Source organism: Sander vitreus, chromosome 15, assembly GCF_031162955.1.
Source record: "Sander vitreus isolate 19-12246 chromosome 15, sanVit1, whole genome shotgun sequence".
In the NCBI taxonomy this organism is placed as follows: domain Eukaryota; kingdom Metazoa; phylum Chordata; class Actinopteri; order Perciformes; family Percidae; genus Sander; species Sander vitreus.
Window position 1 is genome coordinate 13,223,080 of NC_135869.1, and position 15,960 is coordinate 13,239,039.

Consider the following 15,960-nt stretch of genomic DNA (forward strand, 5'->3'; position numbering starts at 1 on the left):
TGACGGACAGCACTAAAATCTAAACAATGGCTTTAGAAAATAGTCTACAGTGAGGAAAGATCTGGTGGTATGTTCCTTTAAGGTAAACATATATTATTTCATGTTAACTATAATTGTGGTGTCTTCAAGGGATAGGATGAAGGGTTTCGCTGAAAAATGAAGGACTTTCTCATGTGAAACACCTGTAAAATACACTCCTTTGACCAAAAGCCAGGTTTTCTCAGACAAAAAGGCTCATACTGTAGGGTGTATTGGTACGTGAAATAGTTTGTTATACATTTAAACATAAAATCCCTTTGCCCCTGACTGAAGATAAACTCATTTCACATGTTGCACTGTATTCATAATGCAGCACTGCACATAACTCTTTTGACAGTTGCACCAAAAAAGGGTTTCCTCATATAGTGTATATGATGCAGTTACACACAATACTTTGTCCCTGCACATTCCTGTTGAATCCAGGTGAGCTTCTGGAGTGGCACTCTGCTGCTTGGGGATTAAATGGTGTTGACTGCAAACATTAAAAAAATAGCATTTATTTTGTAGTGACATTAAAATCTTCTGTACTTCTACAGGTTGAGTTAAAATTATTTATAAAACTTTATTTTCCTATTTTGTAACTCAACAGCTGTTTCTCTTGTGATAAACCCAAACCACAAAGATGGTACATATACATCGAACAGCACACAGCGCCATCTACATCATCAAATAATACACACGTTACAGTGGAACAAAAGCTTTAAAAATGATGAGAAAAATAGTAATGAAGGATATATCACAAGACTGCCCATGTAGCTTGAGATTATAAAAACAGGAAAGAAAAGCAACATACAAAAACATGTTTGAGGAAGAAATGAAAGAAAGACAAGGGAATATCTTTAATACTGTAATGTCTGTCAGACAAACACAAAAGTACATCATTAATTCTTCCCTGATTTCCAGTTGCTCGGTGTCCTTTTTTAACTAAAACATCTGGTGATACGAGACTTGAAACTTGCTCAGACTGAGGAAGCATTGGTACTTCTATCCTCAACAGGGTCATGCAAAGGGGGTTACATTCAATAGGGGGAGTGCCAGAGAAACAATAATAAAATAGAGTTATGATAGAGAAAATAAATTCATATATTCTGTATACATTGATCATTTTCTACTTGGCTTATACATCAGCTAAGCAAAGCGATTCATTCCTGAGGTGAAAGGCTGTTGACATATTTTCTAATCAGCATTGTGTGTGTATGTGTGTCAGAGGAGGGAGTGGCTAATAGTCTCAACATTTTCTATTGGTTATCTTTTATGTGTAGCAAAAAGGGGACACACACTGAAACTTAATCTTGAAACAAAATCCATACAAAGAAACTGACATGACACTACATCCTTGAGTTCTATATGTGATCCAGCGGCTGGTGAGTCTGTGCAAGCATTCAAAGTCTGCATCTATCTATTTACTGTATGCCTTGCAACTTTAGTTGCTGGTGCGGTCATGTTGTCAAATAGAGATTTGCGCACGCCTGTTTTGCCAGTGTCGTGATACAGGTATGGGGACAAGTGGACGGATGGGCAGAAAAGTCCGAAGGGAGCCAAATATTCAGGAATACCCGATCAGACGAGGGGCACTTCATGCCTCTAGACTTCATCAGGTGAGTGGCTTCAAGCATAAAACAATCGGACAACAAGGAGATCTCCTTCACACATATAAACACAAATCACAAGAAGAGAACCTAATGAACGTACCTACTGGTGTGAATGTGGTGCAGAAACAACGACTGTCAGTAGAATAAGGCGAGGTAGCATTGATGAGGGGAACAGAAGGACCTGAGAGGACAAGCAGGCAGTGCTGGGTAAATGCTTAGATTTGCATTTCAAGATACAAACAGAAGACAAATTGCCTTGTGAGAGCAAGGGAGGTGCATGGAGCTCCCCCTGCTGGGTTTCAGCTGATGAACATATCAGAACAAATACATTGTACACTTGCGTGCGTGTACTGTGTGCTGATGTGTGTGCTGTCAGTTGCAGCGAGCAAAGAGAGTCGCTCTGCCTTAGGTTAGTGTATATGGATTCAAAAAGATTGACTGTAACTCTGCAGAGCAATGACTCCAATTATGTTGTTAAGAGCAAAAGCAAAACTCTTCATTAAAGTTTCTTTTTTTGTCAAAGGGCAAGTTCAATTTCACTATCAAAATACGTATAACCCATTTACAAAAGAAGAAAATAACAAAATAAAACATTTAACTGTTAAAATGACTTCATACAGTAGCATTTTTTTTTTTTTTTTTAAATCTGTTCAAAATCATCAATCATGCACAATGTGAATGAATATTACCTTTTCTTTTTCACAATATTGTAACATTGTAGGTTTTTCTTTATACCTAGTCTGTTTTACAAACACTTATGGACACAAATAAAAGAGAAGTTACTGACATGCATGCTCTCATGCTGAACAGAAAAATAAAATCACAACCATTATTAACATTTCACATTATAGCTATCTGAAAAAAGAAATGAGATGAATTGAATGGAATTAAACCATGAGAAATGTCAATGCAAGTGGGGCAAGTTGGGAGGCAGGGTTTGTTTGGTGTTGTCACGGGTTAAAAGGTCAAGGTCAGGACTGTTGGCCACCCCACTGGCTCTCTACGGGCCGCCGAAGGAGCTCCTCTACATGCCTCGCCACGTCCATGGTGTCGTCTAGGTCGAACTCTCCGTCCGCGTCCAACATAGAGTCACTCCTGCCACAGGACACAGAGTGGAGCCAAACCACACTCAGACAAGCTGGCAGCACATCACCAAAAAAACCAGCAGGAGCAACAAGACACTCTTTACTCTCAGAAAATTCACACTCACACAGAGACGCTCATAATGTTCAAAGGACTTGTTGACTCACATAGGTGGGTATATGCCATAGGTGTGAGGGTGATTGACGGGTGCTGGGGAGGCGCCGTGATCCATATAGGTAGGATTTCCAATGGCTGGGTCTGGATTGGCTGTAGTAAACCTACACGCACACACACACACACACACACACACACACACACACACACACACACACACACACACACACACACACACACACACAGATAAAAGCCTATAAGTCTATGTTCAGCAGTTGCCTAAGCAACTACCCTCAGCGTGTTTTCCAGGCCTCGCTGCATCATTATGGCCATTCTCTGTACCGCGGGAGAACCAACCGTGGAGACAGGCAGCGAGCGGGGCTTGCTAACTAACAAGCCTAACTCTAATGATGAGTGGAAGACAAGCTCGCTCAGGAACCCTGGCCATCCCTAATTGGCCTCCTCCAACTGTAACAGCCAACTAATAGCTGATCTGAATTCAGGGTCCAATATTTAGTGATTAACTCTAAATGTTGCCAAAGAGGAAAAACTGGTGGTTGGAGGACAGGGAAGAAGGAAAGGAGAGACGGGGGAGGAATGGAAGGACAGGAGGAAAGGCAAACAGGAAGCGTGATACTTACTCGGGCACCACTTGTTTGATTTGCGGTTTCACGTAGCCATCCACTGCTTTGGCTTTAAAACAAACAAGCACAGGGAGACAGCTCAGTACAGTCGCTATACAGCAATCAATACATCCGTTCACTATGAAGGCTTTGAAGCTGTGATATATAATTTTGAAGCCTGTGCAAATAGAAGGTTGCTTACAGAGTGGTGGGGTATAATATTTGGAGAAAACTTCATCCTTGGGTCTATCGGGGTACAGGAACAGGAGGTGATTGAGATCGCTGATGCGATCAGCCAGAGAGCGAATGGAGAAGTCTTTGGTTGTGTAGGGCATGAGGTTCCAAACCATTCTCTCACCTGGAGAAACACAGCACCCACACCACAGTATCAGCAACAACAGCAATATAATCAGCCTTTCTTCAGAACATTTTCATTTCAGTATTTTTACAGACATCTAAAATATTGTTTCTAAAAACTACATCACTGGCAGAAGTTTCAACTACTGTTATCAAAGTGCCATCTAACTCAAACCTCCAATTGGCCACTTTAAACTTGCAATAACAGATTGTTTGAGTTGTGAACACAACATTGAATTGTGGCAGATGCCAGGAGCCTTAAAATGTGTCTGGCTTTTCCTGAACCTGGTTCATGCTGATTTTTGAAAATTGGAAAATGATGCCATCTCAAACTTGGGGTTTTTAACTGTCAAGGTCACACAGGTTATCATTTGTCATTTTGGATTGGTTGCCAAGCTTCAAGAAGGCAGGTCTTAACCGAAAATGAGCCTGCCTGAGGGTTTGTTTAGTTTTAGTCTATTTATCAACCTCAATGAACTGAAACGGTGAGATCGATGCACGATAACTGACACGAGGATGCCAGGCCTGGCGTCAACCTCCCAGTTGGTTAAGCGATGTTGCAGGTGAACGAGTAGACTGACCATGAAAAGTGAAGGTGCATCCTTCCTTAAAGCTATAGTGCGTAGTTTCAGCCGCCCTCATGAGGAATTCTAAGTAATGACAACAAAACTGTAGGCATGTCCACATGATACAAGCCTTCCATGACCGCGCAACCCCCCCCCCCCTCCACACAGTTGCTAGTAGCCAAGGAGGACACGGAGGATTAAAAAAACATGATGGTTATCTTCACTCAAGTTTCTGCGCGGGAAAGTCACCGGATGCCACAATCTTCTGAACATAGCCATACTGAGAAATACAGAGAGAGTTGTGTGGATAGTGATAGTCTTAATTTGCTTTGTAGCAACTCATTTGGCAATGGCTTGAATGTAACAGACGTTCATTAATATCAAAAAGTTACGCACTAAAGCTTTAATATTGGCAATCAAGTCATTCAGCGCATGTTGCAGCTGTTCAGTAGCTGGTACATCAACAAGGCTTAGCAGCAGTGATTAAATCTCCTAGACCTAATATCAAAACATGTTAACAGTACTACCTGTATCGTGACAGTAACATATTTACATGTCGTACCTGCTTTGTTGGGATTTTCTGCCACCCAGGCAATTGTAATTCCTCCGATCTCAGAGTCACTAAAACGCAGAAGGAAAGTACCGTTGGGTTTGGACATGAGCATGTCCTGAGCTTGCTGCTTGTTCACAAAGCCCAATATGGCTCTAAAAAAGAGAGAGATATAGAGAAAAACAAAGACATTAAAACAGTTAATCCTAGTTTATTAGGGAGAGCAAGTCCAGCTCCCCAGGTTGCCATGGAAAATCATGAAAGTACTGTAAACCATTGCCTGAGTTGTAAAGACTGACAAAATAGTGACAGGAAAACATTTACTTTCACAGAATGTGCAGTCCAAATTGAAAATAAATAGAGGTAGTGCTTTTATTTTTCTGTTCTGCCACATTTTACAGCCAAAGTTTGAACCTGACTAAAAACTCTGCAGTTCCCTTACCCATCATTCCAGTGTGGTTTGAGATGCTTTTTTGTGAGTTCCATTACTCCATCAAACCACTGCCAAAATGTAAAGTTCCTCCCTGGCAAGCTTTCCTGTAAGCAAAAGGTTTGGGAAAAAAATATTTTATAATTTATTTTATATTTATTTTAATATAATGCTTTTCCGCCTTTAATTGATAGGACAGCTAGGTGAGAGAGCAGGAAGACATGCAGGAAATCATCAGAGGTTGGACTTGAACCCTGGACCTCTGCGTCGAGGAATAAACCTCAAAGTGCGCCTGCTTTACCCACTGAGTCAACCCGGTCACACACATAGTACATCTTTTAAAAGGTTTTCACATTCACCCATGTAGAACCAGTCTATAAATATAGAAAACAACATGTCTTCATGTGTGCAGCTGTATGTGTGTAGCTTATACACCAGTCTGTGAAGTTGCGGAAACTTGATGTTCCTGTAATCTAATGAGGCTGATGGTGTGTGGTTAATGTGAGTGTGTTTTCTGCCATCGCCAGCTGCTTTGAGCCAGAAAATGAAGCCTCCAGCTATTCACTGTGTGGACAAACAGGCCCATTAAGATGACGACCTGGCCACCAATAAGGCGCTCTCATCCAAGGCGACTACAGAAAAGGGCTGTAGGAGCGCTGCAAATGGACCACGAAATATTTCTATGTATGAATAACCAATAGTAAATGATTCCATGGAGAACAAGCATGCGGATGGAAACGCTTACTGAAACTGGCTTGGGGGCATTTTAAAAATGCAAAGAGGAGAAAACCCTCTGTGACTATGTTAGAAGTCCATACATTAAAACTGATAACAGATAATTAGTATGCTCTTTATACAAGCTGCTAGAGAGGCAGAGACTGGCGCTGACCCGGTTAAACTGTGACCAAGTCATAGTCATGTTGCGGTAGTCGTCAGGGTTGTTGCTGGAACTGCTGAAGGCCTTTTGAGCCAGGAAGACCAGGTTCTCCTCCGACAGGCCTCGGTTACTCTGCACCTCAGCCTTGTACTTCATGTTTATGGCATCGCACAGCTGAGGCCAAAGCACTTTATCTGGCACGAGGAAAGGCACCCGTCCCTGTAGATGCAGAGGATTCACATGAGCTTTATCGACACAAGCAAGGCGGCAGCAGAATGCAAAAACATACAGTAGGTGTAGATAAAATGTGCAAATGTGAGCACTAAATAAAAGCACATGCAGCTATTTCTATTTGCATCGTTTCTGCAAGGATTAAGCACATTCTTCATGAATTGATCCAGATAGAAAAAAGAAATAAATTACCAAGTAGACAGACCAAACATACAGCATACAGAAATGAATCTACTTGTTTCTTTTTAACTATGATTATTTTACATTATTTGCATGTTTATGTTTATTTATTTATTTTTCTTGCACAGTTTAAGTTGTATACCCTCTGAATGTTATTGTGGGTGGGGGGATATCTACCAGTCCAAACATGTTTATGCAATGAATTATCAAAGCTGTATTAACAGAAATTCAGAAATAAACTTTGTTCAAAAAGAAATGAATCTACTCGGTAACTCGATCAACTTGATCCTAAATGAAAAAAGGTAATTCATATGCATTCATATTCATCTGAAGGGCAGCAGTTATTGAGTATTTTTTATTATTGTTTAATCTACTTAGTTTTTAAATGTCAGAAAACAAGGACATATGTCCGTTGCAGGGTCCCTGCACCTGCACCATCTCCTTTCAATTGCTTAAATGGTCAAAACTGATTCATTAGAAAAAGCCACAAATCTAAACACTGGAAAAATTTGAATCTAAAAGTTTTTGGCATTTTTGTTTGATAAATTAACTTAAGTGCTAAATGTGAAAGGTACATTTGAAACATGAAACGGATATGTTTAAGTGTTTCTGAAACATACAAATAAAAAATAGGCTAATTTGAAAGTTTAATCATCTCTAAATAAACTTTTAAACACACTCACACACACATTCACTCACCGGCTCTGCAAAAGCGTTGTCCCACAACACAGTTGCTGTAGCGTTATTGTCTTGGCTACCGTGAACTATCACTACTACAGGAAGTGATAATGTCTGTTGAGAGAAAGAAGGGAGTTCAGCATGAGAATGCTGTAGCAAATATATGCAGCACATACTGCAAAACGACAAGGCCTTCATAGAATCTTTATGGTTCTAATGGTAAATAAGAGTATTTCTACTGATGAACTGTACATCAATGTGTAGGAGTGGAATAGACTCCTGCAGGAGTAAGAATTAGCCCACCAGGCTAATATAGTCTTTTCTTCCTTGTCTATCGGCACCCTCTTACCTTCACTTGAAAGACAAGTTCATTGCCTCCGACACTAAACTGGGACTCGAACAGAATGGTGAACTTCTCTTCTGTGACAGATTCTGCTCCTCGCCTGTCCGATCGCTTGATCCTCTTCAAAGACTACATGATAGATGACATGTGTAAGAATAAACGATACTGAATACACGGTACAATTTGGCTTGCAACGCACATGCATTGTACATACAGTACATGCAGTACATGCATGCATAATTCACTTTGAGTCAGACTACAGGACTGACATGTAAATAATGCATGGAGGTCTCGGATGATTTTTGTGTGATGTAGAGAGAGGCTCTACCAGAGCTGCCGACGGATTCTGAAAACCTATTGCTGAGTTGCCATGAGTTTGTGTAATGTACTGCAATACCCACACTGCACAGTCGACAGACAATCACACTGGATGTTGCAGTGCAGCTCAACACGGTTGCTTCTAAATTTGTTTAAATATTATTTCAGTATACTGCCAATTTATTCTAGAAATCTCAAAGCTTATTGGAACTACATTAATAAGAAGTGAAGCTATTTCACCTAAAGTAAATTACAGCTATTATAGTAAAATATGATTTCAAGCACTTACCATGTTCCTGAAGTGGGCGCTGAGAGTGCCTGTAGTCTGGTGGTACTCCATCACACAGTTATTGTTGAGAATTTCTCCACTGCTGTCACTGAAGGAGAAAGACAATCAAGGATTGAGTCAATTAGCTGTAAAGTCGGCTGTGACGCACTTGAGTGCTGAAAATTATATTCTTCCAAGAACAAATTAAAACAAAATGATGCTCGCTTGGACAGCAGGAGCCGAGTTAAACACATGCAGGGAGTAGGAATGATCTTCGCACTCATAATTGGAAGCTTCAACTACCTCTATTCTTTCTACATAAGAGAACGCCAAGCAGATCTTCAGATTTCTGGGCTGCGGATCGGGTGCCATACTAAGTGGTTTAGATGAGCTGTTGAATTGCTCACCATATAACCACTGGCTTCCTGGCTGACCTACAGTCTTGGAAGGTTTCTATTTGTCAGGAGGAATGTGGAACGAGGCTGTGAAACAGGCTAAATGTGGATTCTGCATCCACGCCATAAATTCCTCTGAGGCATTGTTCAAGTTCCATCTATGTCTCTGTGGTAAGGTCTGGAAACACACTAGGCCAGAATTCATCCTGGGATCCAGTAATCCCAATAGAAAACTAAGAATCCTTATCTTTTTGGTGCCACAAGAGCTCGTTGTGGTGTCCCCACTAAATGGGGGTACTAAGTAGGGATACCAAAAATGTGTAAAGAGGAAACAGCAGGATGTGAGTTATCGCTGCAGCGTGAAAGCATTCGTGTGTGTAATGTTATTGTAAACATTTGATTTAAAAAAATGACTAACCATGTCTGAACATCCAGAAAACAACTCAAATGTCCTTCAGTTTTTAAATCCACAGTGACATGAATGGGGGACTGGACTTACTTCCTTGTGTTCTCGTTCTTCAGCAAGGCCTTGGCTTGCTGTTCACTAATGATGGTGGCTTTGACCTGCGGAGGGTTCATGTGCACGTTCAATTTCCCGCCCACTAGGAGGCGCACTGTAGCGGCAAACTTGGTTTGGGTTTTTAGCACCTGTGGAGGCTGTTTCTCAATGATGAAGGTGCTGTGGAGACAAAAAGGGAGTGAATAGACTGAATTACAAGGCAACGCCCTGTTGATTATGTGGCTTAGTTAGTTAAAGTAACACTATGTAACTTTTTCTGCTTCGGTCCCCCTACAGGTTGTCTCATTGGAACTACACCTGCAGCTAAAAGTTACATAGTGTTGCTTTAAAGTGCAATATGTCCATAAGCTGTGCTGCACATAATCTTCTCCCCTATGGCCAAAAATAAATGTAAAAAAGGAAGAAAAAGTTTTCAGAGCAAAGTTTTACTTGCATGTATTCTACCAACATGTCAAATTTAGTTGTTAATAGCCATCATTGCTTGTTTGGATGCATTCTTACAGTTTATTGTAGCTAGTCACAATATCCTTATATTTCCATACAAACTGGGTCTCAATTGTGAATTGCAAACTAAAGTGAACACAGAATCTAAGCAATGCATGTTTAAAACATACAAAAGACTGCACAAATGTTTTATGGGGTTTACATGTTTATCAGTGTTTTAAGCCCCCAATGTCTTCTTCCAGGCAGCGCTGCCAGAAGGCACTAGGATTAGGCAATGGTTATGGTTATGGTTAGGGTTAAGGTTAGGGTTAGGTGCCTTGAAGTCAACGGTCGCAGAGCTGCCTTGAAGTCGATTAGGCAATGGTTAAGGTTAAGGTTAGGGTTAGGTGCCTTGAAGTCAACGGTCGCAGCGCTGCATGGAAGGAGACGTTGGGGGCTTAAAACACCATTGAGCGGTTTACATGCTTTCAGTAGTACACATACAATGTGTTTGATGTGAATTGCTGAATGCAATCTGTTTGTTTACTATGAAAACTCCACATGGCTCCTTTCAGCTCAACTGACCTGCAGATTTGAGAACATTAGCCTTTGAAAATAAGTGTTGCACACTAATGGAAGGTATTGAAGGTAATCAAAGTAATCACGGTCTATAAAACCAACAGGGTCAACAATTAATTCCTTCTGACATAGTTGGTGTGAATTTCTGTCTTCTGATTTCCACATTAACACAGAGTGAGAAGTGATACAACAGCAGACACATCTTAATGATTAAGCCTGCGACTCAGGGACAGTTTGGAAGAAAATACATACTGTTGTTATGTGCCTTCAAGCCCTCTGGTCTTTGGCTTAACTAAGTGGTGATGAGGAGACAACATTCTGCTATTCTCAGCCTAAAACCTCCTGGGGCTTCAGAGGAGTATAGAGAGGATGTTCTTCAGGAAACACAACCTGTGTTTGTACTATGCGTGATAGCAGTGCATTACTGTGTGGGTGCAGGCTTTTCTGTGGCCAATCAGAAATCGTTGTGACAGTAACATGGCTTCTTAATGTGTTATGGGTCCCTGCAGGGACAACCTTCTAGAAAAGTGGGAGAGGATAAACGTCCTGTTCAGAGATGCTAAAGGGCTGAAAGATCCTGGCAGATATGCCTTTGGGGCCAAAACGTATGTGCTGCAAAAAGTTGCAACTAAAGTTGCTTTCCTTTAATCTTTTGCACACAACATTCTCTTTGTCTCTGCAGATCTCTTTGGGTGCATTTGACTTCTATAATTTGCCTCTGGACACATTTGCATTCAGCATAACCGCTAGAGTCTTAATTCTCACCTGGACCTAGATAAATTCCAACCCTAAATGTAATCTAACCTAAAGGTATAATCTTTAAGATTTTAATTAAATCAGTTGAATAATTGATACCATTTATGGTCAGTTTTTTTCTGCAATTGCCACTTAATGTATTTACAGTTAGTAATTTACCCTCTAATAGTAGTTTTCGTTACATACATACATAGTGGCGATGTCCGCCATTCCCGTGCTGGATGAAAAATTGCCTTCATGTGGACAAGTGCAATTTTATCTCAATAACAGCCTCGCTGTTCACTTTCTTTACACTGTATCAGAGCTGCATTACGTTACTGCTAATGCAAACTGAACATTTCCTACTACTGCTTAAAAGCATTTAACTAGCGAAAAACGAGACTACTTTAATTATGAAACAGGAAATGCTTCTACAAAACAAGAGATTTTCAGAATTTTTTTGACAATGGATCAATTATAAATATTCCGGGGAGTAATGGAACAAGAAGGCGCAACCACAGTGAGCTGTTAGATATAGAGCTGCAGGCGACAGGCTCCATACCAGCAATGTAACCAACTTTAATGTGCCCCGCTGTTGAAAACTACTTGCGGTTGAAATTATCATTGACTGACTTCTTTATTAAAACAACATGAGTTTGTTTGGCTGCAATGTAAACAGATACACCAGTTTCCCTTCTGTTCTATTTCTGACAAAGTTGACTATGTCTGACTTACAGTACAATTTACAAAACTTAATCAAAAGTAAAATGTCTTCACTTACTGAAAGAAGAGAATAAAAACAAATATGCCCACAAACACACACATTCTCTACAGCATTGGTTCCCGAACTTTGGTACCTGACATGATGTAGAGGCTACGCGGGGGGGAAAAATTATATAAGAGTGCGGGTATGGGGGGTACATAGCTGAAGGTTTGAGTCTGAGGTTGAAGTCTGAAGGGGTACTAGACTGTAAAAAGTTTGGGAAACACAACCCCTACAGTATACAGCAGCATCACTCGATTGAATCATTAGGTGGATATACTGAATGCCTGCATAATTTAATCTCATAATTTAAATCACTCACTCGGTTGTCTACACAAAGCAACTAAGGTTGTGTACATTAAGACTTGCTTGCATAAGGGGCCCCCACTGAGTGCAGAAAATAGTGATGCATCAATGTACATAACACCCCCCTCCCACCACCTGCACACATGCTGGGGCTGATATACTTGTATTGACACTATGCTGACCTACATTCATGCACTTACGTATATCAGCATTTTTAATCAAGATTCGCCTCTAAAAGTATAAACACACACACACACACACACACACACACACACACACACACACACACACACACACACACACACCTGGTGACCAATGCTGAGATGATATCTGTGATAGTACTGTTGAGTTCGTTGAGGAGCTCTTCAATGGGGCCGGGGATTGGCAGCTGCTGTCTGAGGTGTTCTGCCCTCCGAATCTGCTGCCTGTTTTGCCAGATAGTTTCTGCCAGCTTCTCACACCTGACAAACACACACACACACACACACACACACACACACACACACACACACACACACACACACACACACACACACACACACACACACACACACACACACACAAAAGTAAGAATTTAGGCCTAAGCATAGACATGGCCAGAGGAAATATGTTTACATATTTTACAGAAATATGTACTGTATAAGGTTTTACTCCAGCATACCATTAGCAATTTAAATTGAAACAGGATAGTTACAACAAAACTATGACTGGATAGCTTTTTTTATCCAAAAAATACAAAGAGAACACAGCCATTCTGAAAATAAGAGTTTCTGAAAAAAAGAGACATGTCAGACAGTCTGTGTGTATGTTTATTAGGAGCCAATAAACTTTGGAAATAAACCCAGCAGTAGTCAATTGAAAGCTTGTAAACCTGTAACCCTTTGCCTTGTGAGGGAGTTTAGTGGCTGGGATCTTGGTTGGAGGTGGAGGAAAACTCACCAAGACTGCAGGATGTCCAGGCCTCCCTCCGGCGGGCCCCCGTTGCCTGCCAGCTGTTGCCGTCTTTTCCACTGGATCAGCTCGTCATCCAGAATGATGGTCTGCTGCTTCCTCAACAGCTGCAGTGTTTTCTGGTGCTTCTCTGCCAGGTCCTGCACATCAATCACAATCATGTGATCATGTACATACAGTATGTTTTTCTCAAGTGTACATGTTCATGTCTTACCAGTCTGTATTTCTGTAGTGTGTTGGCCTCTCTGGTCAGCCATGCCTCCACAGTCGCTCTCTTGCTGAGAAGGGCGGGCTCCCGTAGCTGTCGGTCAGCAGGGGGCAGCGTGGCCAGGCTGGTCAGCTGTGCTGTGGAGGGTTGGGGTTGTTGCCATCCAAATGGGGGAGGGGTGGGGAGGAGTTAGGAAGGAAGGGAGGAAAACAGAGATGACGTAAAAATATTTAACATGTGCACATAAAGTGTACATACATGTATACCTGAGAAGAATAATCATTTACTTGAGATAACCTTCTCTAGCATAATGCAGACCTCAAAACAACTTGGTGATGTTTTCTGAATGATGCAACATAAATGCAAAGGTTGCTGGTTATGGAGGCTCCAGGTGTTTGTTTTTCATTGCTGATCTACAGCATCCAGCATATTTCAGACAGCTGTGAAATATATGTGGAGTATGGAATGATCTTTTAAATACAATTTCCACCTTGACTATTTTAAAACTATGACATTCACTACATTGAAACCATTCTTTAAAACCTTTATTTAGCACTGCAACTCCACAGTTTACTTGAGCCGCACATCAAACCACTCAGGGCTTCAACAAGTGATTGATTTCTTTATTGTTTAAAAAAAACAAATGTCAGAAAAATACTGAAAAAGTAAGTAGGTTTTGTCCAACTTACAGTCAACATTTTAAATGTATAATATTTAGAAAGAAAACACAATTTGAAAAACTTGAACCAGCAAGTATTTGGCTAGATTGACTCTGTCAAATTACTGATTATCAAACAGTTGACAATAATTATCTGTCTCCTCACAGTCTAATTAAAAAACATTTGCATTACTTTAGAGCAGCAATAAAAAGATGCAAGTCCTCTGGTCTTACCCTGGATGCGGAGGCTTTCCTGGTACTGGATGATGAAGTACTCCTGGTTGTGCTGGAGCTTGCGCAGATCATTCTCAGTGTCCTGGGTCAGCAGTCGAAGCTCCTCAAAAGCTTGGTTGATCTGTTGGTATTTCTGAGACATGCTGTCCATCATCCCGCCCACCGGAGAGCTCGACTGTCAGTTACAAAGTGTGATCGAGAGATAGGCATAGAGAGAGAGAGAGAGAGAGCCGGAGGAAATGGCCGGTTTGGGAACAATAATTGGTATGGTTGCATGGCCTGTATAATGTCTATCATTGGGTTGTTTATGATAGTTGTTAGGGGAAATGGCTGGCCACTGGTGAGCTGAGCGACCGGGGATATCTGTGGGGGATGGAGCAGCGAAACGAAACAAAGCTGGACTTGATGCATTGACCCCTGTATGTGGCAGCTCGGCTATTTGACTATAAAATCCCTAGCGACTACAAGCCTGATGTGAACACTGTAAATACAGAGGGAAGAAATGCATTTGCTTATCATACTCAGGCAGACTGCGTGGTCAGTTAAAGGTCTGAACGAGAACACTATGGTGCCTAAAGGTTCAGACTAAACACGGTGAAATTCAATCAGTCCAAATATGCATTCCACTAATAGAAAAGGCATGTTGTGACTGGAAATCAATTCACCACAGGAGTTGCTGAGAGTCACATGTTTTACGCACCGCTGGCTTTATGGTCTTATCGCTCGGTGCTTTTCATTAACTGTGAAATATTTGACTTCCCTCCATATCGCAGTGTTGCAGTGGAGAAACACAAAAAGGTTTACTTTTACAAATCCATATTACAGCATGATTGAGTAGATATGAGTGTCCGCATTTATAATAATGAAAAAGAATCTGCAGACCTTGGGGGGGATAAATGGAGGAAACAGAGAGTAGTTACACAATTACCCAGCCTCTGAATCAGTCACCGATATGTAGTTGAGCTTCTGTTTGTGCTCTCAAGCTTTGTACAGGATAAGCAATGAATAATGCAGGTGTTTGTCTAAGCAAGTTTACATTTCAGTGGGGATGTCTGTGTGTAGACAAATGAGCAGAAGTATGCATGAAGGTGTCAGCTTGCATATGTATTTTACAGCATGCATCCTACTCACATTGGTGGCCTCCCTGACGAGCCTCTGCTCTGTGTAGAGGATGTGTTTGATGCATCGGACCAACTCCAGAGGACAGCGGTCATACGTGCTCTGAAAGACAAGGAGCACATATGCCGTGTTAAGGCCTGTTAGCCCCTGACGAGCGGAGCGGCAACCGCACGCAGGACTCACCAATTTAGTCGTATCAAGGAAGCTCGCTAAGTTCTGGAGCCGAAGCCAAACTTATCCAAAACACTAAACTCATTAAACGATCTAATGAGACCAATCTCTGACTCCAGTGTTGAGTGGTTTATGTGTTACTGTAATATGTTTTCATCTGATGAGTAGTATAACAAATTGCGGTTTCACTTTCAGTTTAAAAGATACTGTTGTGAGTCAGCTGGTGATATTCTTGTTGTTTCTGGCTTTAAGTCGGAGAGTGACACTGCGTTAAAAGTTGAATTGTTTTCATCAAGCTGAGTTTATGAGGACACACACCACACTATGATGATAAAAGAGCACAGGGCATCAACAGTATTGGTTCTCCTGTGTTATTTCCTAACAGGACACATTTCATATATTACACTCAACCACATCAGTATGCTCACAATACATGAAGGGAGTGGAAGGGATTGGGATTGCAGTCTGATATTGCACAGCCAGCCCCCTTCACCCTGTTTCTCTGCCTGGTTTCAGGGAGGGGAGAAGACAAACAGAGGGACGGATCTGTGAGCAGGGAGCTCAATCATAAATCGCAGCGCTGGCTGGCTACCAAGGCTCTCACTTGGGTTGTCCTTGTTTTCCTCATGGTGGATACAACCTGTTCTTA

At 41.3% G+C, this 15,960-nt stretch overlaps 1 protein-coding gene across 3 annotated transcripts in view; it reads right to left on the reverse strand.

Annotated features, from left to right (window-relative positions):
- Positions 1-516: 516 nt before the first annotated feature.
- stat5a (signal transducer and activator of transcription 5a) overlaps positions 517-15,960 on the reverse strand; it is a 58,220-nt gene continuing 42,776 nt past the window's right edge. For 2 of the 3 annotated variants that reach the window (XM_078270510.1, XM_078270511.1), the window contains 16 exons: positions 15,153-15,242; positions 14,022-14,196; positions 13,136-13,266; positions 12,910-13,061; positions 12,276-12,431; positions 9,144-9,323; positions 8,271-8,358; positions 7,670-7,792; positions 7,342-7,434; positions 6,244-6,450; positions 5,367-5,461; positions 4,937-5,079; positions 3,654-3,809; positions 3,470-3,521; positions 2,882-2,992; positions 517-2,726 (listed from right to left, as the gene is read on the reverse strand). In XM_078270510.1, the coding sequence (XP_078126636.1) occupies positions 2,603-2,726; positions 2,882-2,992; positions 3,470-3,521; positions 3,654-3,809; positions 4,937-5,079; positions 5,367-5,461; positions 6,244-6,450; positions 7,342-7,434; positions 7,670-7,792; positions 8,271-8,358; positions 9,144-9,323; positions 12,276-12,431; positions 12,910-13,061; positions 13,136-13,266; positions 14,022-14,196; positions 15,153-15,242 (2,076 nt within the window). In that variant the 3' untranslated portion in view covers positions 517-2,602. Of the gene's footprint in view, positions 2,770-2,881; positions 2,993-3,469; positions 3,522-3,653; positions 3,810-4,936; positions 5,080-5,366; positions 5,462-6,243; positions 6,451-7,341; positions 7,435-7,669; positions 7,793-8,270; positions 8,359-9,143; positions 9,324-12,275; positions 12,432-12,909; positions 13,062-13,135; positions 13,267-14,021; positions 14,197-15,152; positions 15,243-15,960 lie in introns of all 3 variants that reach the window. The other variant, XM_078270512.1, reaches the window with a different exon arrangement.